The 21,720-nt window shown below is 44.9% G+C and overlaps 1 protein-coding gene across 1 annotated transcript in view; it reads left to right on the top strand.

The window, feature by feature from the left end:
• The window catches only part of SPOCK3 (SPARC (osteonectin), cwcv and kazal like domains proteoglycan 3), a 1,200,438-nt gene that overhangs the window by 826,834 nt on the left and 351,884 nt on the right, over positions 1-21,720 (top strand). The window contains exon 5 of the mRNA XM_069243980.1: positions 17,191-17,305. Coding sequence (XP_069100081.1) covers positions 17,191-17,305 — 115 coding nt within the window. The remainder of the gene's footprint in view (positions 1-17,190; positions 17,306-21,720) is intronic.

The raw sequence follows: 21,720 nt of genomic DNA, 5'->3' as shown, positions 1-21,720 counted from the left end.
ATGCATTTCAGGTGTGATGGATACAGGGTAAATGTAGAGAACTTACCCAAGTCCATTCCTTCAGTGAGTCCAGTGAGTCCCTCAGAGTGCAGGATAGCCAGTACCTTTTCCTCCCAGTCAGTGTAGTCGGGTGGTGTTGGTGGAAGTCCTCCCCCAGTCTTATGGACTGAAATGTTGTGCCAGGATGCCATGGACCTGACCTTCCCACGCAGGTTGTTCCATCGCTTGTGGATGTGCCCTTCAGTTTCTTAAAGCTAGATGGCAGGCAGATTTTTGACACTTTACCTATTATTCCTTACAGCCTGTTCTGTGGCCCCACTTTACAAGCTAGACTCCAAACCTGTTCAGATTTGTTTAGCCCACAGTGCTGTGTATTTTGGGATTTATAGTCATATAGTCCATAGTGCTGTTAGCTGAAAAAATAAATCTGGGTTAATTTCTTCCTCATGCCGTCGGGAAAGGTGAAAGATGTGTGGAGCATTAATGTAATCTGCCAGCAATATTTATTGAAGAAAGCAAGGGGCTTGTTTACAAGTGGCCTGCGCGACCGGTGCACCATATTTGTGATGCACCAGCAGCACAGGCTGCTAACCCATATCAACAAGGCCACGCAAAGCCACTTTGCGGGGCTTTTATGGCCTTCTAGTTATGGAGTAATGCAATGCAGCACGTCACTGCATTGCCTTACTTTGCATCAGGGAGTAATTTCCATGGGTGTTCCCACACAACATCAATGGATTTTGACACATTTCCAGATGTACAAGGTTCTACAAGGTTTTGTAAACCTGGAAATGCCTCAAAAGCCTATGCCACCCCAAGGGTGGCGTAAGAGTGATGCAACAAAGAGAAATATCTTTATGTCTCCCCGTTTTTCCTCTTTCTATGTGTGGTGCATTCTGCAGCACACACAAAAGGATGAAATTGCCTCCATTAATTGTTTTTATGTAGGAAGGTGTCCCTTCCAGCACAAAAACAATTCTCCCCACAATGCAGGCACCTTTGACCAATGGTGCAAGGGTGCCTGCATTGGCGCAAGGCAGCAATTTGTGCACCAGAGCAGAGGGAGAGGACAGAAATGTGCTGTATCTTGTAGATACAATGCATTTCTGCTCTTTCCCTGTGGCAAGGGCATTTTCTATATGGGCCTTAATCATCACTTGCAGGTATATCTGCTGTGCTATCACTTGGGCATGGAGTGTAATCTGTCTCTTTCTGTGGACCTCTTGCTTCTCTCTTGCCAGTTGATTAAGAGGAGTGGTGCACGCATCTATAATGGAAATAGTGGCATATGACTATCACCAAAAATCAATGTAAGTCCTAGTCCTTATTTAATTGTTTTTTTTCTGGGGAGTGTAGTTTTTTTCGATTTCACTGAGTCAAATTGTGAATGGAATGATGCACTTAATTATTTGTACAAAGAAAGCCACCACTGGAAAAGTGAGGACTATTGACCATCATGTGACCTGTATGTTTGTCAAATATATTTTTCTTAAAGTACATGGCAGTTGTGTTCTTTGCAGAGATGAATTCCTCATTAAATTCCATGTTAGAGGCACACTCCAGAACATCACTCTAATGCACATGTTTGATTAAGAAGCAGTTTCATAGGTAGGCCACACATTTTAGTACCAGTCACACAAAAGGAAATGGGAGGACTGCTTACAAAAATTCTAACCACTTGCTCGGGTAGCATTCCAACCATCATGTTTCACCCACTGTGTCACTCTGGACTAAGGCCCTCCCTTATGCATATCAGTACTAACCCTGGTCTTCATGGCAATAGTCCATCCCAAACTACCAGATTAAGCCCCCTCCAGAAGGGAACACAAGCAACCTAGACTGGCTTTGGCCTTGCTAGGCCTCCTCAGTGAGGTATAGCTTGGAATGTATGGCCCAATGAACAGGGGACACATGCCTGGGCATATCCTTGGCCACTTAGGGCATAATGTCAATCACACAATAGGTGACAGAAGGAATGCTTGAACAATGTCTAACCAAGGTGTAACATTCCAAAACATTCTTTTTTGCCCATTGTGCCACTCTCAACAAAAGCCTGCCTTATACAAATCAGTACCAACCCTGCTTGTTGTGGAAACAATCCATCCTGCATTTTAGTAGATAATGTTAGTGAGAGAGCTTAATGGATATATGTTTCTCCTGCAGAGCTATATAAGAATAATCCATTTCACTGAGTAACATCATGATTTATTGGAAAAATCCTTCATCGATCAGAGGTAAACTACTCTTGTTATGGGTAATTAAAAACAATTTTTATCTGTAGTGCTAAAAACGTGAATGCTAAGGTAACAGTAGTTACTTTACATATGTTCAATATGTTATTACTAGACTTTTCATCCTTCGCGTGGTCTCCCTTAACTTCTTGCCTCTGTTTCCTAGGTTGTTGATGTGTGATGGACTCTGATTTTGCTGTTTTTGTTACTGTGGGCACTTTATCACTGCTAACCAGTGCTAAAATGCAAGCGCTCCTATTCAAAATGTGTATGTAATTGGCTTATCAATGATTGGCATATTTGGTTTGCTAGTAAGTCCCTAGTAAAGGGCACTAGAGGTGCCCAAGGCCTGTAAATCAAATGCTACTAGTTGGCCTGAAGCACTGGTTGTGCCACCCACATAAGTAGCCCTGTAATCATGGCTCAGGCCTGCCACTGCAGTGTCTGTGTGAGCAGTTTTAACCTGTAAATTCGACTTAGCAAGTGTACCCACTTGCCAGGCCTAAACCTTCCCTTTTCTTACATGTAAGACACCCCTAAGGTTGGCCCTAGGTAGCCCCAAGGGCAGGGTGCAGTGTATGGTTAAGGTAGGACATATAGGGCCTGATTACAACTTTGGAGGAGGTGTTAATCCGTCCCAAAAGTGACGGTAAAGTGACAGATATACCACCAGCCGTATTACGAGTCCATTATATCCTATGGAACTCGTAATACGGCTGGTGGTATATCCGTCACATTTGGGACGGATTAACACCTCCTCCAAAGTTGTAATCAGGCCCATAGTAATGTGTTTTATATGTCCTGACAGTGAAATACTGCTATATTCATTTTTCACTGTTACAAGGCCTGTCCCTCTCATAGGTTAACTTGGGGGCTACCTTCAAGTATGATTAAAGTGTAAATTCCCTTTGGGAGCAGATAGATATCTGGAGTTTGGGGTCTCTAAGCTCACAATTTAAAAATACATTTTTTAGTAAAGTTGATTTTAAGAATGTGTATTTGAAAATGCCACTTCTAGAAAGTGAGCATTTTCTTACTTAAGCCATTTCTGTGACTCTGCCTGTTTGTGGATTCCCTATCTGGGTCAGTTTGACAGTTGGGCTGGTTGCATCTCTCGCTAGACAGTGACACAAAAGGAGCTGGGGTGTAGTCTGCATTTCCTGATGAGCCATCTGTGCTAGGAGGGTGGGGAGGAGTGGTCACTCACACCTGAAAGGGCTATGCCTGCCATCACACAATGCAGTCTCCAACCCCCTGGTGTGTGTCTGGGGCCTGGCCTTGGCAAGGCAGGATTTCACAATCAAGAGAGATTTTCTTTTGAAGTAAGCCTACTTCAAAGGGCAAAATGGGTATAAGAAGGGCACCCAAAACCACAAATATTAGAAAACGTCTGGAAACCAAGAGGAACCTCTACCTGGAGAAGAGCTGGAGAGCTGATGAAGAAGAGCTGCCCTGCCTGTGACTGTGCTTTGTGAAGCTATCCTGCAGTTGCTGCTTCTGCCTGTGCTAGAGGGCAAAGACTGGACTTTGTGTGCCTTCCTTCTTGTGAATAACTCTCCAAGGACATGATTTAGAGCTTGCCTCCTGTTGTTTGAAGTCTCAGGGACAGGAAAGACATCTCTCTGCCAGCACCTGGAGTCTTTGGAGAGACTCCTATCCTGTCAATTGGTGCCCATCCAGTTCCTGGGACCCTGAAAGGAGAAGCTGGCAGCCAAGAGTGAGAAATCCACGCACAACCCGCCGTGTGGAGAAAAGATCGATGTGAGTCTGTTCTGCAGCTGAAAAATCGATGCGCCACCAGTTTTGCGGCTGAAAATCAACGCTCGCCTGCAACGCGACCCGAAGATCGACGCCCGGGGCTGGAGAAATGACACACAGCATCGCTGACGGAGTTTGGTGAGATCGCAACCCGTGCTGCGTGGTTTTCGGATCATCGTGCAGGTGGATTTCCGATGCAAACACCACTGGGCGTGTAAAAATGACGCAAGGCCTTCCCGGACCCGAGGGTGCTGACCGGACAGATGCATCACTCTCCCGCAGAAAGAAGAAACGTCGCACGGCAACCCGACTAAAGGAGAAACGACGCAAGGTCGTGAGTGAAATCGATGCATCGCAAGCCCTTTTTGACACACACTTGCCCGTGCGGGTTTATTTTTGACACACCCAAGGTACATTTTCACGCTAACAGCGTTAGCGTTGTGTTTAAAATTACATGAAGACTCTTTTTGTATATTTAATGATAACTCAACTTGTGTATTGTGGATTTTTGTCATTTTGGTCTTGGTTTGTTTAGATAAATATTCTCTATTGTTCTAAACCTGTGTTGTGTCATTTTGTAATGTTTTCATTAAGTTACTGTGTCTGTTGGTACGAATACTTTACACCTAACACTCTGAAGTTAAGCCTACTGCTTGTTCCAAGCTACCAAGGGAGTAAGCGGAGGTTAACTGAGGGTGATTCTCTTTTACCCTGACTCGAGTGAGGGTCCTTGCTTGTACAGGGGGTAACCTGACTGCCAACCAAAGACCCCATTTCTGACAGTTATCTTTTTCTTTTACAACAATATTTATCATGAGGGTAGTTAATGCGTCAGACCTTGATAAGTATACTTAAAAGGGGACGCAAATAGGTTGATGAACATTTTGACACGCTATTAAGAAGTTACCATAGGTCCAGTACATAAGCAATAATGAATACACAATAATCAGCAAACATTCATAATCAATAAAATCAATAATCAACGGAGTCAGTAATTGTCACGCACCACGACCTTTCAGCCATGAATAACCACACATTTAGTAAAAGTTTACTATACTTATTACCCTATATGAACAATGCTAAAGTTATGTAGATTAATCTAAAAATCAAATGAAACACATACAAAAAAAGCACTGGTTTTCCAAACTGGCAGAAGAAACACAATCTAATCAAAGCTTGAATCACGACACATTCTAAAGTTACAGTGCAAATCTATAGCAGAGTCATCTGTGTTACTGAAATGATATACATGTAGTTAAGCATAGAAATCCATCAAACATCTGTCTTTTCCATCATCAGTCAGAATCCTCAACTAACATCAGACTAGCATCGGCATGTTGGGCTTCATGCAAAACAATTTTGAAACACAAATTTGGAAAAACATCTAACTATGGATTTATCAAAACAGCGCAGTTGGCACCTAGAAAGAAAAAGCATAATATGCGTAACAGTCCCAGTTTATCATCGTATACCTATCCTCGGTATGGGTCAGCAAAGCAGAATCAGACTTCGTCCTCAGGTCATCAGTCGATCACCAAGGCATCAGGTTCACAGTCAAATATGAGTCCAATGTCAAAATGTATGTCTCTCTCTCTGTAATCAGAATAGATCTCTTGAAATCTGAATAAGTCTTCTTCTTTCAAGTCTCTCAAGATCTGAAGTCTTTTCCCTCTGCAGCATTGTTATATCAAAGTCACCTAAACTATCCCCTAATTCCCTGTTGGTCAATTAATTGTATGTCTATACATTATCCAATACTTTTTCTATACCAAATCTATGAATTCTAATATTTCACTATTCACATGCAGTTGATTGTTCCACTTTACGATGTTCTCATCATCCGGCTCGTCAGGTAACAATATTGTTGCAGCTTCAACTCCAGTCAGTATCTTCATTGTTCTTGTCCTGGGAAAGTCCGTCTCACACACATTACACATAAAATGCTACACTAGCAAGAACATCATCTCTTAGCAGCCTGTTTTCATGAAAAGCTTCCTTTAAGCACATTTAACAAGACAATGGACATTTCAGAGTTTTATTCACCCTGGCAGCATTTTTATTAAATGCTAAGAAATACAGCTTCTGCATGAGGACTGGCAAAATAGGCCAGGACACTCGCTAAGCTAAGGCCTACAATTAATAAAGTTAAAGCATTCTATATAACCCCTAATATATGACATATTACTGCATTATTCTAGTACATGTTTGATATTTCATAAGTATTAATCATTAATTAGTACATTTCGTGAACATTGGTGGCCATTCTTCGAGGTCACATTTTTAAATGCGTGCACTATTTTTCTACGTTATTTCATTTTCTACATAAACTCATTATTCAGAATACATAAACACTCATTAATAAACTTTATTGAAATCATCTGCGCTAGCAGGGTTGAACGTATGCTGACACATTAACTCAGGTATACATTGGCATAATGTGCTTCTTTCTTTTGCTCTAACTTCCAGATTTTAAACTAGGTTCGAGATCAATGTAACATAAGGATTGATTTTTTTACATTTTGAAGCCTAAAATTGGTGAATTGGTTTTATCTAATCACTTCTTGCAGGGTCTTGCCTTTCCGTTCAGCAGACTATTGAGGTGATGCATCATCCGTTGTGCTGCTACATTGCTGCCATAATAAGTGAACATTTATATTGGATTCAGCTATACCCTCTCAAAGTATGAAGGGGTGGCTCCTCCGCAATGGCGGAGCAGCGTCGCCCCCTGGCTAATAGCCAGGAGCTGAAAAATGAAATGAAAGCTTCACTATCATTTCATTTTTCATCTGCAGGCTCAGCCAACAGCTGTGTCGTCCTAGCCAAAATGTTTTTAAACTTTGAGAATTAGTTACATTCTGTAGTGTCCTGCTGAACAAGTTCTAGTGTTTATACCAGCCACTCGGCTGAGGGCTGGTCTTACATGCACACCCCACACCCACCCAACACAGACGGCACCAGTCAGGTGACCCGGCTCATGAAAAGGGCCAGGCGCACGTGCCCAAGGCCAGTACTTACCACTAGGCTACTGTGTCTGCGTCAGTGATTTTAGTAGCATGAGGGCCTAGTGCCCCCAATACTACAATGGCGACGAGTGGGATGATCCCACGTGGCCATATGTAGCAACTGCGACGTTGTGCTAGGAGGGAGAAGAAGGTTGTTGCAGCCCCAGCCCCCCTGGTACATGGGGAAGTGGTAGGTGCTGACGACCAACCATAGGTCACAGAGTGGCCTGCAGCAACAATATGGCTGTGGTTGCCGCAAAGAAGAAAGCGCTACTGCAGCCACGAAAGCAGGAGCGCTATGGTGCTGACACGCACCACAAGGAACGGTGAGGAGCATAACGTCCAGCAGTACTACCAATACGGCTGTGGTTGCCGTAAATGAGGCACGAGGTGTGAGGAGCCGCCCCCTGTGTAAATAGAAGCACAGCCCACAGCGTGTGTGAAGGCTGCGGGGGCCGTGCATAAGGGCATAAGGTGGGCAAATGGTGTTGTTGAGAACCCAGAAGTATGATTAATTAATGGCCGAGGCCGGCCGCCCCCACCCCCACCCCCACCTTCAGGACTGCCACGACACAGCCCGCAGCGCAAAGGACGGCTGAGGCGGCTGCGTCAAGGGATCCGCGACAGTGCCACCATGCACCAGAAATATAGAAAAATGCCCAGGGCAGCTCCCCCCCTTTTTTTTTTCAAATAATATTGCTGAAGCGCGCCCCGCAGCGTGTGGGAATGCTGCTGCGGCTGCGCATGAGGAGGGCAAATGGTGCTGTCACGCACTGTGAAATACAAAGTGCATCCAACAATGGCCAAGGCCAGCCACCCCCGCACCCAACCCCAAGAAGGAACCGTGGCCCGCAGCGTGAGAAATGCTGCTGCAGCCGCACAACAAAAAAAAGTACTGCTGTGTAGTGAGGTGCTGCCAGGCACCGCAAGAAGAAAAGTGCCCGGGGCGCCCCCCTTCCAAATGCGAAGCCACAAAGAAATGCCCAGGTCCGCCCCCTCTGCACAAATGACCCGATCGAGCAGTGCTGCCATGCACCGGCAAAGGAAAACAAAAAGTACATCCAAAGTGCACAGAGCCCACTCCATAAACAACAGCTGCCTGTCTCTTCATCACGAGGCAGTGTTTGAAAAAAGAAAAAAAAAATACAATAGGACAGAACAAAAACAGAAGAAGAAAAGAAGAGAGAACAGTGTTAAAGAAAGAAAATTAAACTTATCTGCAGCACCCTCCAGCCTGGTGAACTTCTCCCGGCAGCATTGCTCCTCTCCGGTGTCTGACTTCAACAAACAAGGCCTGTGTTGGAAAATGGGTTATTGGTAAGGGAAGGTAAGTACCTACACTTAGCAATAGGCCACTAACCTCCACTTAGGTCCAGTTAGGTCTCAGTAAATTAAACCCAGCTCAACCGTTGGTAGCTTGCAACAAGAGACAAGGCTTAACTTAGGAGACAAAGCGTAAAGCATTCAAATATCACAAAACAGTAATTAAATAAAACACAGGAAACAGTTTAAAAATCCAAAATCAATTTATAAAAATAGCTTATATTTGTATCTTTAAAATGATACCAAAACAAATATAATCGGATAAGGGGAACTGGAGATATACAGTTTTAAAGAATTAATGCCTTCTAGCGCATAGAAGCAACTAGCCCTCAAAGGGTTAAAAAAGGTCACACTGGAAAGGAGCAAAGTCCAGAGTTCAGGCCACCCACGAGGTAACACTGTCACACTTACCTTCAGAAGTGTTTGATTCAGGAAGGTGGTCCACAGCACCAGCCAAGGGTTCAGAGGCTCTGGTGTGCCTCTTGGGGTCTGGGACTACAATTCCCACAATGCACCTCTTCAACTTATGGAGTTGCTCCAAACGTCTCCAAACTTCTGGATCTTCTTCCAGAAGTCCTTTTTGTGTCCTTGAAGTGTCCACAACTTGATCCAAGGTTCCAGAAGCTCTGAGTTGCTCCTTGGGAGTTTGGACTACAATTCCCAGAATGCACCAGGTCAGAATCCTCAAATGGCCACTGGACGCTGGTCAGCTGGGCTCTGCTTGCAGGACTTGATGCAGTGGACTCTGGGTAGCTCCTTTGTACCTGTAGCAAGCTGGGAGTCTCTTCTTGAGGTAGTAGAAGGCAGGTAAAGTCCTTTTAGTGGTGAAGCCCAAGTGTGCAGCTGGTGCAGTCCTCCAGAGTGCAGTGTTCAGGTGCAGGTCAGGGGTCAAGCAGGGCAGTCCTTCTTCTCCTGTAGTTCTTCCTTGTTGGAATCTGTAAGGGATCTGAGGTGTGGGTGCAGGTCTGCCAGTTTTATCCCTGCTCCTTGGTGAAAAACAGGGGGTCCTGGTTCTCCAATCAGGTGCAGGGTCCTTCCCCCTGTTATGAACACTTCCTGGAAAGTGTGGCAAAAATCGATCCCAGGGAGCAACATTCTTCAAAAATCCATCATGGCTGAAAGTTATTTTTGGAGGTTACATCTGGCTGAGCCCACCAACTGGTGTGGCTAAAAATCCTAAACACACCCTTCTCCTGCCCTCTCCTAATCTAATCAAGGGGGCACCTAATTGTCTGGGTTTGCAGGATGTGAGGGTGTTGCTGGGTTGCTCCAAATGTCCCTCTTTGCCTTTGAAGACCAGTTTGGCAGCCCTCCGCCTTCCTGCTTCACCATCTGCTGAGGGGAGATCTCCTCCCCCAGACACATCTCTTTGTGTGGAGCCAGGCCACTTCACACCTCATCAAGGCAGCCTGGCCAGGCTGCCAGAAGCTGGCCAATCAGAGCACAGCAGCAAAAACACTGCAGGGCTGAAGTTGGCAACTTTTCAGGTAAAGTTTAAAACTCTTTACCTGAACAAGTTATATTAAATCCCACAACTGAAAGTTGTGGGATTTATTATAACAACTAATTTGATACCAAACGTCTGGTATCTGTTACTTAAGGGGACTTTTAAAATTAAAATAAAGTCTCCCCATTCTAGCATTTGGAGGCCATTCACTACAATGAGGGAAAAACAAATTTGTCTGTTTAACCTCACCAGGGCTTATAAAAATATTTTTATAAGGTCCCTGCTTATAGTTACATGGCAGCAAGCCCTAGGGGCACATAGGGCACACCTTAGGGGTGACTTATATGTAAAAATAAGGTAGTTTAAGACTTTGGAACTACTTTTAATTCCAACGTCGAATTTGCATGTAACTTTAATTTAAAAGCAGCCAGCAAGGCAGGGCTGCCTTTAAAATGACACTGGGCACCTCAGCAGTGTACCTATGGGTGCACTACCTATGCTGGGGTCCCTAAACCTACATGCCCTACCATATACTAGGAACCTATAGGTAGGTTGACTTAGCCAATTATAATTAGCCTAATTTGCATACTGATTTTACACAGAGCACAAGCCCTGGAAATGGTTAGCAGTACCCAGGGCACCATCAGAGTCAGGAAAACACCAGCAAAAAGTGGAAAATGGGGTCAAAAAGTAAGGGGGCCTCTGCAATCAGCCCTTTTCTCTCACAGCCTGGTAGGAGGAAGGACTGTCTTTCAGTTGGGAAAGTTGGTACTGCACCCTTGTTTCTGCTTTAACAGGGAAACAAGCTGTGTGGAAGACAAGTCTACAGCAACACCCTGAAGAGCGACTGTGCCAGACCAACAGCACAGCCCGCGGATTAAAACAGTGCAGAAGATGGAAACTACGATGCACAGCGAAGGAGAAGACTGCAGCTGTCCCAACCAAGCTGCAACGGTGAGAAATGGACATAAGTGCAATGCGAGGCACTAGGAGAGCAGGCATGGCCTGAGCAGCCCCTGGCAGACGTCCCCCGCCACCGTCGAAAGAACGCCACATGCCTCAGAAGTGATGGACATCACCGCAGGGCAAGAAAGGGACATGCCAGGCGTTAACAAAGGACACCCAGAGGTGAAAAAAGAGACTATGTCACAGGTGAGCATAGAGCTGCGCCCGAGAACGTGACGACAAGGGCAGAAACCCGAGAAGATGGAGAGAGCAGCCAAGAGCGTGACGCAACGCAAGGGACAAGGGACCGTGCCAGTCAGCCATACAGCAACAGAAAAGGGCCACCGTTAGCCCATCAGTGAGCAGGTCATCAGAACTGACCGACCCTGCCAAGCAGATGGAGGCAGGAGTGAGCACCGCAACAGCGCAGTCTCGAGGCGCAAGAGTGGCGCCCTCGAGTGAAGAGATGGAGGAAGAGAATGGTGACCCTGCTGCCAAGGAGCCGTCCACCAAGAGGATCCGGGAGCAGCCCAGACCAGTGAGAGGTCTGCCAGAAGAGCGAATCAAGTCCCACTGACAGGATTCAGCCTGAGACAGGCTGCGACTGAAAAAGATGCACCAGCTGAGGTGCTGTGATAGGTCCATGTGACGCAGTATACGATTTGTGGCACAACGCCACATTGAGGACAAAGAGCAAGATGCACCGGCGGAGGTGCAACTGAAGGTCCATGTGATGCAACACCAAGGAGGAAAAGGAGAAGAGATTGTGACACGATGCCACAGCAAGAAAGGACGAGAAGAAGAGAGGAGTGTGACAGACCGGTCACACCACAGATCAATTCCCTCACAGGTGTGCAAGCAGAATGAAGTAGAGTGACACAACTGAGGACTCGTGCGAGCAGATGAGAAGGTATCCATCAGCACAAGACAGCCACTGGGGTGAGCAGACGTCCCTGAAGACAGCTAGGCGGGTGGACCCCACGCTTCCCAGTGCGACCGTCCTGTAACTTGTCACCGGCTGCTTGGCTGCAATGGAATCCCTGTTGCCAACTGCACAGGCCACACAAGACCTGCCAGTGGCCACGATGTCCATCAAGTGATCCTTCTGCAGACAAAGGCGCCGCCACCTGTTTGATCTGCAGAAGGACGAAAACAGATCATCATGATGAGGTGCATCGCCCAACCACCGAAGGAGAACGGCACCACCCGAGTGGAGCCAAAGTCAGCAACAAGAACCAACGCTGACAAGGCATATCTGGCAACGTGGAAACTTACCACCTGAACACCTGCCATGAGCCCCGCCATGAGCCCCGTGAACCAGACGCCTGCCGGTGAGAGCAGACCAGACCAGAACATTTGGACCATCCAGCCTTGGGGTTGCACGAGACATGGAGCGACTCCTTTGGTGCAGCCTACGTTGGCCCGCACAGTCCCATGGCAATCCAGAATGAAGGGCCTCCAATGAATTCCAGTGAGAGGAATCCCATTGAGAGAGAATGCATCTGAGACAGCTCCATGAGAGGCATCGGGAAGCACGGAGGTCTCATACAGAGTCTGGTCTCCCAAAGACTTTGCACTATGGCCAGTGCACGTGAATCCTGATGGCTCAAGCAAGCTGACCCTGCATCAACCAACCTTGTGGCTCCATGTGAGATTAGGATGTGGCCCTGTAGGCGGTTCCTCTGAGATACCTTTGCTGGGCCTGTGATAGGCCGGCACAGTCCACACAGTCCCATGGCAGTCCCTTAAAGGACCTTGAGGAGACTCCCGTTCAATGGAGGTCTGCACGAGAGGAAAGACTGTTGCTGCTCTGCCGCTGGACTCCCAGGTGCACCAGACCGTCAAGTCATCTGCAGTCTTAGGAGGTGGACAATCTCCAGAGCTGGAATGCCTTCCCGAACTGTGTACAGCGGACTCCCGACTGCTCCAGATGCACCTGCATCAGAAACTGTAAATAGACTTTGACAACTTAAGCCCAGGCGTGACCGGACCGACAATCCCAGTGAATTGTGAGGTGCTGGACAAGAGACTGAAGTATCCGGATGTCATCTGCACTGCTGTTTGTGTCCAGCGCAGTCTGGTTGAACAACGGAGGTGTGCTGTGATGCCGAGTGCCCAGCTGCACCTGTCCCATGCCGCAGGTCAGACCGACCGCCTGAAGAGACTCTGTATATATGTTTTGTGTCCTTGTTTCTCTCCCACAGGTTGGACTTTGTTGTTTCGTTCCTCAATAAAGTTAGGGAGGGATGTAGTATCCTGCTGGACACGTTCTAGTGTTTATACCAGCCACTCAGCTGAGGGCTGGTCTTACATGCACACCCCACTCCCACGGAACATGGGTGTCACCAGTCAGGAGACCCTGCCAATAAAAAGGTCTGGGCGCACGTGCCCAAGGCCAGTTCTAACCACTACGCGACTGTGTCTGTGTCAGTGATTTTAGTAGCATGAGGGCCTAGAGTCCCCAACACTACATGTGCTTTGCATTAATAATCTTGTCAGATTAAACAGCAGAGGAAAACTCAGAATAGGTATTCCATCGCTCGTAGGAAAACTTAACAAAAGTAGGAAGGAAAACGCGTGTGTATGTTTTCCGCTTGTTTAGTTTTGCTTCGAGAGAAATTGATGTAACTATGCATTCTCAGTCATCTCGCAATGATAACAGTTCTTTACACCAGACAAAAGTAAACCGGGAAATTTAACAAACTTCATGAAGTACGAACATTATTAATTTCACAAGGCTTCGTTGGCGAAAATAAATGTGCACACTCATAAGGTTCCCACCTGCACCTTTTTTTATTCTCAGTCACCATTGTGTTTGAGTTTATAATCGTAAAATGAATAAGGACCAACAAATGTCAAGATCGTGTTACAAAGCCATGAGTGTTTCTTCTAAGTTTATTTGTAATCAGATGAGTAGGCGTGATGCACTGATTTATCGGCTTTTAACTATTTCATTTTGAGAATTGTGACGTGATCTATGACCCTCTTAGAGTCTCTGCCGGACATTTTCAATTTGCATTGCTCTGTGTTCATGCACAAAAGTGAGGATTAGATTTCTCATTTCACAGTCAGTCAAGACATTTACAGTCTAATACCTTAAATATTCTCTCTCCAATCTAGGCTAAGAATGGCTTACTGCTCACTCTTAAAGAGATTAATTGGCACAACAATTCTACATATGGGATTGCTATCGTCATCTTTAGCAGCAGACACAAATTACTGTACTATTGCCATGTCTGTGAAAATTGTATCTATAAAACGCATAGGATTTTTTTGTACTTGCACAATGTTTAATTTTTTTACCCATGGAAGATATCCATGTGCCGGTCCCAGAAAAAAAACACTGGACTCCATCAAACCAAGTCCATTATAGAAAACATTTATGTTCAGTTTTACAAGTACGTCTTCATCCTAACATTCTCCAGTAACAGCTCAAACGTACTTCTCAACTTAGTCCTTCCTCGAAGAAGCTGATGTTAGCAACAGCAAACTCCGACGCCACGGTCAGGGGAGATAAATTAAAATTTGCATATTTCGTGAATTTTTTAAGTATGAGAGATTAAAAGCCTAGGTGTGGTTTAATACGTTATTAAAACAGTGTGCCAGAGGCAAGAGATTTGTGGGTATGTATTTATTCATTTATAGTGTGAAAAAGAGAATGAACAGTATTTTTGGATGGTACCGTAAATCATGGGCGTCATTTAGGGGTCGCCAGGAGTCGCTACTGCGACCCCTTGCTTGCCCTTTGGGACTCCTGACACTGTCTTTGCGACCCCTGCCCTCTGAGGTGGCAGTATCAGTGCCAGAAACACAGTGGCAGCTCCTCTTATGGAGTCAGTTGTGACTCCACTCTCGTTGTTTTCTGTCAATTTTTACTACACTGATAGTGAATAATAACATATTATTCACTGTTAGTGTAATAAAAAATAGAGGACCATTAGCGGGAAAATGCCCTTCTATGGCAGCTGAGCTAAGTGCAAATGTTTTTAAATGTATGTTGTGTGTTTGCTAGCGGGTGAGTGTGTGTTTATGTGAGAGTGTGTGTGTCAAAGTGTGAATTTGTGTGTATTTGTAAGTGTGTGAGTGAGTTAAAGTGGAGGTCAAAGGGCGTGTGATGTCACTTCCGCTGCCCCAGGCATTTTGGTGAATTGACGTCCATGCAGGAAGTCCAGAACTTGTTGACCAAATGTCTCTTAAAAAGACAATTGATTTCAAAATGCTTTGAAAAAGGGTGATCACGTGGTCATTGCCCTGGTATTGGAAACAAGTGAGTCAAAATTGTGGCACAATCATAAAAGTGGTAAAATAAAGTTCTAATAATCTTAGTTTTTCTGTGGAGAAAATCGTTAATCCTTCATTGCCTTATGGAAAACAAAAAACACTTTTATTTGCTAAACTTTAATATCTCAATCTTTTTACGTACTATAAATTTGTATTCAATACTAGTGTGTGGTGTGACAAGGCTCAATGTAGGCATGGCCTCCCCAAGCGCCTAATACCTGCAGCTTCCCCTGAGCCTGCACTGCTTAACAAAATGTAAAGTTTTATTTTTAATATAAGCACTGAACATGATGAAGGTGGGGGCCACAGTGACTTCTGTTTGGCACTAGAAACCGAAGGATTTTCCCCCTTCTATGATTGGCGAGGGAGTGATGAGCCCAATATTGTGATGGTCAGATGATGTTATCCTTTGGAAGATGCCTCACATTAGTGAAAAACGAATTGGGAAGCGTTTTACTACCAGGACATGCAAAACTTAAAAACGTATGTTCTACCTTTTAAATATAATGCACCCTGTCTTATGGGCTGTTTAGGGCCTAACACAGGGGTGACCAATATGAATTAAAAAGGAAAATTTGCATTTTGCAAAAAGTTTATTTTGACATTTGTAACTGGAAGTTTAAAACTGCACACAAGCAACAATGGCAGGCCTGAGACTTGTTTGAAAGGGCTACTTAAATGGGTGGTGCAAAAAGTGCTTCAGGCCCACTAGTAGCTTTTAGTTAAAGGCCCTGGGTTCATGTAGCACTACTTTACTAGAGAATGAGCCAAACAGATGTAACCTCATTTTACCACGTTGTAGGGAGTGAGCACAAGCACTTTAGCACTGGTTAGCAGTGGTAAGGTGCACTGAGTCTGCATACCAACAAAAATGAATTAAAAAATCGGAGGGGTGAAGAGAAACATTTTGGGGGTGACCCTGCAAAGAGGGCGAAGTCCAACAGGCACTGTGCTTCTCTTTGTAAACTCCTTTTCTGCGACATTATAATTATTATTGTGAGCAAATACATTTGTAAGGTTTGTAAACAGTTTCAACTGAATTGCAATCCCCCATTTACCAAGGGGTATTTGATCTTGTAGCCACTGTGTCTATTAGGATGTTGCAAGCACTTAATTGGCCATTCTAATAATCAGATTAGGTAAGTATGGTTTAAAAGCAGAGGCACTGCTTTTCTCACTTTATTGTTGTTGCATTACCTTTTTATTCTATACTGCTATTTTACTTTCACTTCTTCTGTATAGTATATTTACATAATGAGATGTTAAGGTGTTCCGTCTTTGCAAAACCATACAGTTTTTCCTGAGCATTCATATCTTTTTTGCAATTTTGATAACAGTTTTCTAGTAGAACTAGGCTTAAACATGCATACATCTTTGAGCTAAACGTTGAATGTTCAAGCACATTAGCCTGGAGAGTCATGGGAGCTTGAAATATCAACTTTCCATTGCAGTCTAAGGGCATAATTTACAGTTTGGCAGAGGAGTTACTCCGTCACAACAGTGACGTATTTCCTGGCCGCGGAAATCTAAATCCCGTAGGCTATAATGGGACTTACATTTCGGCAGATGAGATATCCATCACCGTTGTAACGGAGTAACCCCTCCCCCAAATTCTAAATCAGGCTGTAAGTCACTAGGAATCTAGTTAGTTGCAAACAGCAGTACTTCTTCCTTTTTTAGTGCATTGTTGTCCCTGTGACAGCAAAGACTAGAAAAACAGTCTGACAGGGCGATGTATGCCACCTTTGGCTCGTCAAACCGCGCAATGTTGCCATGTGCTGGTCAAGCATTTATCTGTGTTCACGGGCAATGCTCTGTTGTGTGTTTGTGTGTCCAACTATCCGCCCATATAGCTCTCAACACAGTGGTCTACTAATTCACAGTGCTATACTTTCTCTCACTCAGTCAACTTGTGTGTATGTCGATGTGCGGCAGTGTTCACAGGGCAGATGCATAACAGCCAATCCTTCTGCAATACCAATATACATTGTATACAAAAAGGACGATGATGCTTTGGGTGTAGCCATCATAACACAGCAACATGTTATGTGATGCTTCTGAATGCTGTGCATATTATATATTCTAACCATAAGTGCTTTATGTACAAATCTTATCATATTTTTGTTCATTAAGACGCCTCGTTGAATTACTTTTGAAAAGCAGGCATTTGAGTAATTTATTTCTACTATTTTTCCAATTTCAGTGCAAGCTTGATTACCAAGCATGTGTCTTGGGAAAACAGATTACAGTGAAATGTGAAGGGCGATGCCCTTGCTCCTCTGGCAAGTCCTCAAGTACAGTCACAAGCTCGAAAAGAGGTAAGTCATGCTGCTGTAATTGTAGTTTGGCTTAAGCAATGTAAAAAATAAGAAAAATAATGCCTTGCAATATGGGCCCTGCACTTTCTCCCATCTATTGCTCTGCTTCCCTCGAATAGATGTTGTCCAGGTGGAGTGGGGTCATCATAACCAGGATCCGATTCTGAAACATCTATTGTAAATCACACCTGCATGCTATGTTGTGCAATATTGCACAGGTTTCCACTATCTTGCATTTTGTTTCAGGTTTATACTTCAAGGCTCCCCCAATTTTGTGTAGACACCTGAAGTGGGACTCCAGGAGGACAAATGTACGTTCTATCACAGTCCTTGTGCACCTATGTGCCATGTTGTACTGCCTTTCCTGGGGAGTGTTGGGAGTCAAGTAGGTTGTTGTGATCCAAGGACACAGGGCATATGCACTGTCACCTGTGCAAAAACTTATGTGGGTCATACAACATAAATGCTCACTTATGTACAACTGCACATTTATGTACACATCCATTCAATTGCCTAATATGAGTCCTTTATCAAAGTCATCCCTTGCTAGTCGCTGGTATAAGCCACTGTATCTGAACTGATATGAGTCATGCATACTCCCTGGGTATTCAGCTACAAGGTTTGTGATGATGTACTGACCATTACACACAACTTGCATGTTCATGGAATGTGTGCTCTTGCAGTTCTGAAATATGTATTCTAGACGGGATGGGGGACATATGGGCACATGTGTCCTGTCTATGTAGCTGATGACCTGTGGGAATGCCACTATCTGGTAGAATTGTGTTTTGTCAATGCTGCATTTCCAGGTTGTCCCTGGTCATGCAGATGTGCTGGTGTGGGTGCAGGAGCATGGCATTTAGGAAGTTGTTGAAGAATCTTGACAGCCCACTCTATGATACTCTTCCAGCCAATGCTATGACATGCTGGTAGCTACCACTGCCCAATAGGAAGAGGGGGAACAGGACCTGGACATGGGTAGGGACTGCATTGCTGCGCTGTGTTGGGCTCTCCAGCTGTGGTTTCAGGGTGGCAATTAGGTCAAGCATCACATTGCTACTCAGCTTGTACTGCTCATATATCTCCTCCTCTGTCTTCTCTAACAGAGTCAGCCTGACCCTGATGGTTCTTTCTTGTCTCTGCCTCCTCTGCTGGTCAGTCAGTATTCATCTCCTCGTCACCATGAGATACAGGGCAGCCATTGTGGGTGGTCCCTTATACAACCTGGGCTCTGTTTTTGTTGATTGGTTCAAGATAACACCTATTTTGGATTGGTGGTAAATTGCAAGTGCAAATGGGCAATTTTACGAATACTTGCAAACTGCGGCTCATTTGTACATGCTTTTCTTTGTTCGCATTTAGCGACTCATTAAATGCGAATCGCATTTTCTGGCTGCTTTTTTGTGACTCCCAAAACAGTTGAATTGCAATTTCGTATATGCCCAATTTTGTATTCGCAAACCCGATTGCTACCGATTTGCGAGTCCCAAATTGGTCGTACATTGGGCCCATAGTTAACAGATAATGCAATTTCTTCTCTGATTCAACTAGACTTCAAACTGCTTTACAAGAAGAGAGAAGAAATGAAGGAGCCCTGTACTTTTTAATGAAATAGCCTTCACAGTAATTCTAGACTTTTTATGGTCTTCGACTGAGAGCCTGTTTGTGCACCGCACAATAAAGACAAAGCAGTACTACCCAGTCAGGCTTTGATGCCACATTCTCTGCCAGAAGGGAGTGAATACCAAAACCCTGTTTCTGGGAGGGTTGAACTGCAAAATCGCCTTCATTTAAGTCACTTGCAGTCCAGGGTCGCAGACAAATCAAAATCTGGACAATCATAATGAGTAGATGAGTGGAGAAATCACAAAGCATGACCGATGATGTACTGCAAAATGATGCTCCCCCACCCTGCAGAATTTGAAGAGGTGCCAAATTCTCAGGGATATTAATTGATCCTAGGCTAAATGGGGTCCCCATGAAGGGTTGAGGGACCCCTCAGGAGTTGAGGGAGAGAGCATACACTGCAGAGGTTGCAGGGGACTGTAAAACTGCAGGGGCCTGTAAAATGCTCCATGGCTGATTTATTTCTGACAAACTAGTTCTATCATGCAATGAGGACTTTGGGCATAATTAGGACCCTAACGGTCACCAGACCGCCAGGTTCATGATTGCGGTTGGACCGCTGCCAAAGTACCGCTGGCACCACAAGGTTGCTGGCAGGCAACAGCCTGGCGGTCTTGGTGGTTGTAATCCTCAATGGCAGCACTGCTTTCAGCACTGCCTTGGGGATTACGAGTCCCCTTTCCGCCAGCCTTTGCATGGCGGTAGCTCCACCATGCAAAGGATGGCAGAAAGGGGGTGCCGTGGACCCCATGGGGGCCCCTGCTCTGCCCATGCACTTGGCCTGGGCCCCCATGGACAGCCCCGTCATGCTTTCCGCTGCCCGCAATTACGGGCAGTGGAAAGCGCAACGAGTGCTCCTGCACCCACCGCACTTCCACTTTGACTCCGGCTCGTAATCGATATTAAGGCCCTGTTCACTGTTTCCGCCCGCTGGCACTGCGATGTACTCCTACTAGGGCTGGCAGTGTTTAGGCCACACAGGTGGCCTGATGGTGGTTCGAGTTTGGAAGGCAGCCTCTGCCGCCCACCAAACTCGTATCAGGCCTTCATCCTCATTGATTTAGAAACCTGGGGAATTCCGTACAGAAGGCACAATGGACAGATGGAAGGTTCCGTTCAATTTTACTTTTATAGACTTCATCAACCAAGTATAAGGTCATGATAGTAATCATTATTTTACAATACAACAACCAGATCCTAAATTGCACCTCATGCAGTAATGAGTCTGCTTTATGCTATAGTATTCTGCTAAAGTTGAACTGTATTCATGTTTGATAATGTCTTTTTTAATGTTCGGTAGAACCCAAATCCTATACATGTGCCTGGAGTTAATAGGAATGATTAAAAAAAGTACTTCGTAAAACTATGTCACTCCTTTATATTCCCATATAAATGTTTAGAGGTACATTGTATTGTCTTAGAGTTTTATACTTTCTACAAAAAAAGCGCTGTGCTGAACAGTCTGTGCTACGTGTGCTTCAGCAATTGCAGTGCTTTGTAATTACTTTGCTCATAAACCTTGCCATTTCAAAGAAGACCCATCAGCTTTCATAAAAAAAATGTTTTTTTTTATACAGGATAAAGAGTCTGCATTTGAAAGAAGCAAAAAGTGTCATTGAGGGCGTCCTTGGCAGTGTGAGTGCAGGAAGTTCTTTCCTGAGCCGATTGTCAACCTTCATCACTAGTACAATTTAGTCATAAATCTCGTTGCTTTAGAAACCATTAGCATACTGTCCGTCGTCTCTCTCTTGGGCACGAGAATTGTTATCATAAAGGTAAAATGTACATGGCTCAATGTAGTTGTGTTCCAGATCACATTTTCATAATGGTGCCCCTACGCTTCAAGGTAATTTTTGAGTGGCACTGATTAAAATAGGACACATTTTAAAACCATCTTTATCACATTTTGTACCATATATTACCAGCAGCCATATAGCCCCTCAGTATACATGGACGAATCACGTTATTCATTGCAATTCGAATCTTTATACAGAGCAGACGAATTAAATAAAAGCCTAGATATATATATAACTGGCAAGTTGAAAAAAACCCAAATATGAGCCTTAACACCTACTGAGAGTATTAGCATGAGCAGTGCATGCCGTCTCAACTGTGACCATCCTTTGGCACAGGTGGGAGAGGGGGAGGAGCGTTCCACCTGAGGGGGAAGTGCCAGCACTCAGGAGTGTATGGCAAGTTGATTCTTGGCGCACCCACTCAGGTTGACCCCTCACTATCCTCAGGAGGGCTTTGAATCACAGTGAGCAGAGCATCCCACTGCACTGTTATGGGGTGCTGACATAGGCCCTGTATTTCTTTGTGGTGCAACACAGCTGTCTCCACTGGCCTACATTGGATGGACACCCTTCACCAGTACTGCACCCCAGGGGAATTCGAGGCCTACCAGGCCAGTCATAAAGCATCAATAAGATCATGGGCATGGCTTTAGTGAGCCGACTAAACAGTCTCCTCCCATTGCCCATGATGTAGAGAACTTGTATGAGGGGGTGTGTTGCAGGTTCTGTAGTAGTAAATCCCCATAATTGCTCTAGTGAGAACACAATCCATCTCCTTGCCAAAAATATCCCACTGGAAGACTAGTTTGCTCCTCCAGGAGTTCGAAAGGGATCAAGGCTCCATCACAAAGCAAAGCATCCAGTGTGTCTATACCTACTGCTCCCCTGAGTGTCAATATTTCCCCACAAAGGGATCAAGGCTCCATCACAAAGCAAAGCACCCAGTGTGTCTATCCCTATTGCTCCCCTGAGTGTCAATCTTTCCCCATCTCG

Source organism: Pleurodeles waltl, chromosome 1_2, assembly GCF_031143425.1.
Source record: "Pleurodeles waltl isolate 20211129_DDA chromosome 1_2, aPleWal1.hap1.20221129, whole genome shotgun sequence".
NCBI classification, from domain to species: Eukaryota; Metazoa; Chordata; class Amphibia; order Caudata; family Salamandridae; genus Pleurodeles; species Pleurodeles waltl.
Note: the sequence above shows the minus strand (reverse complement) of the source record. Positions and strands in the feature narration are given on the sequence as shown.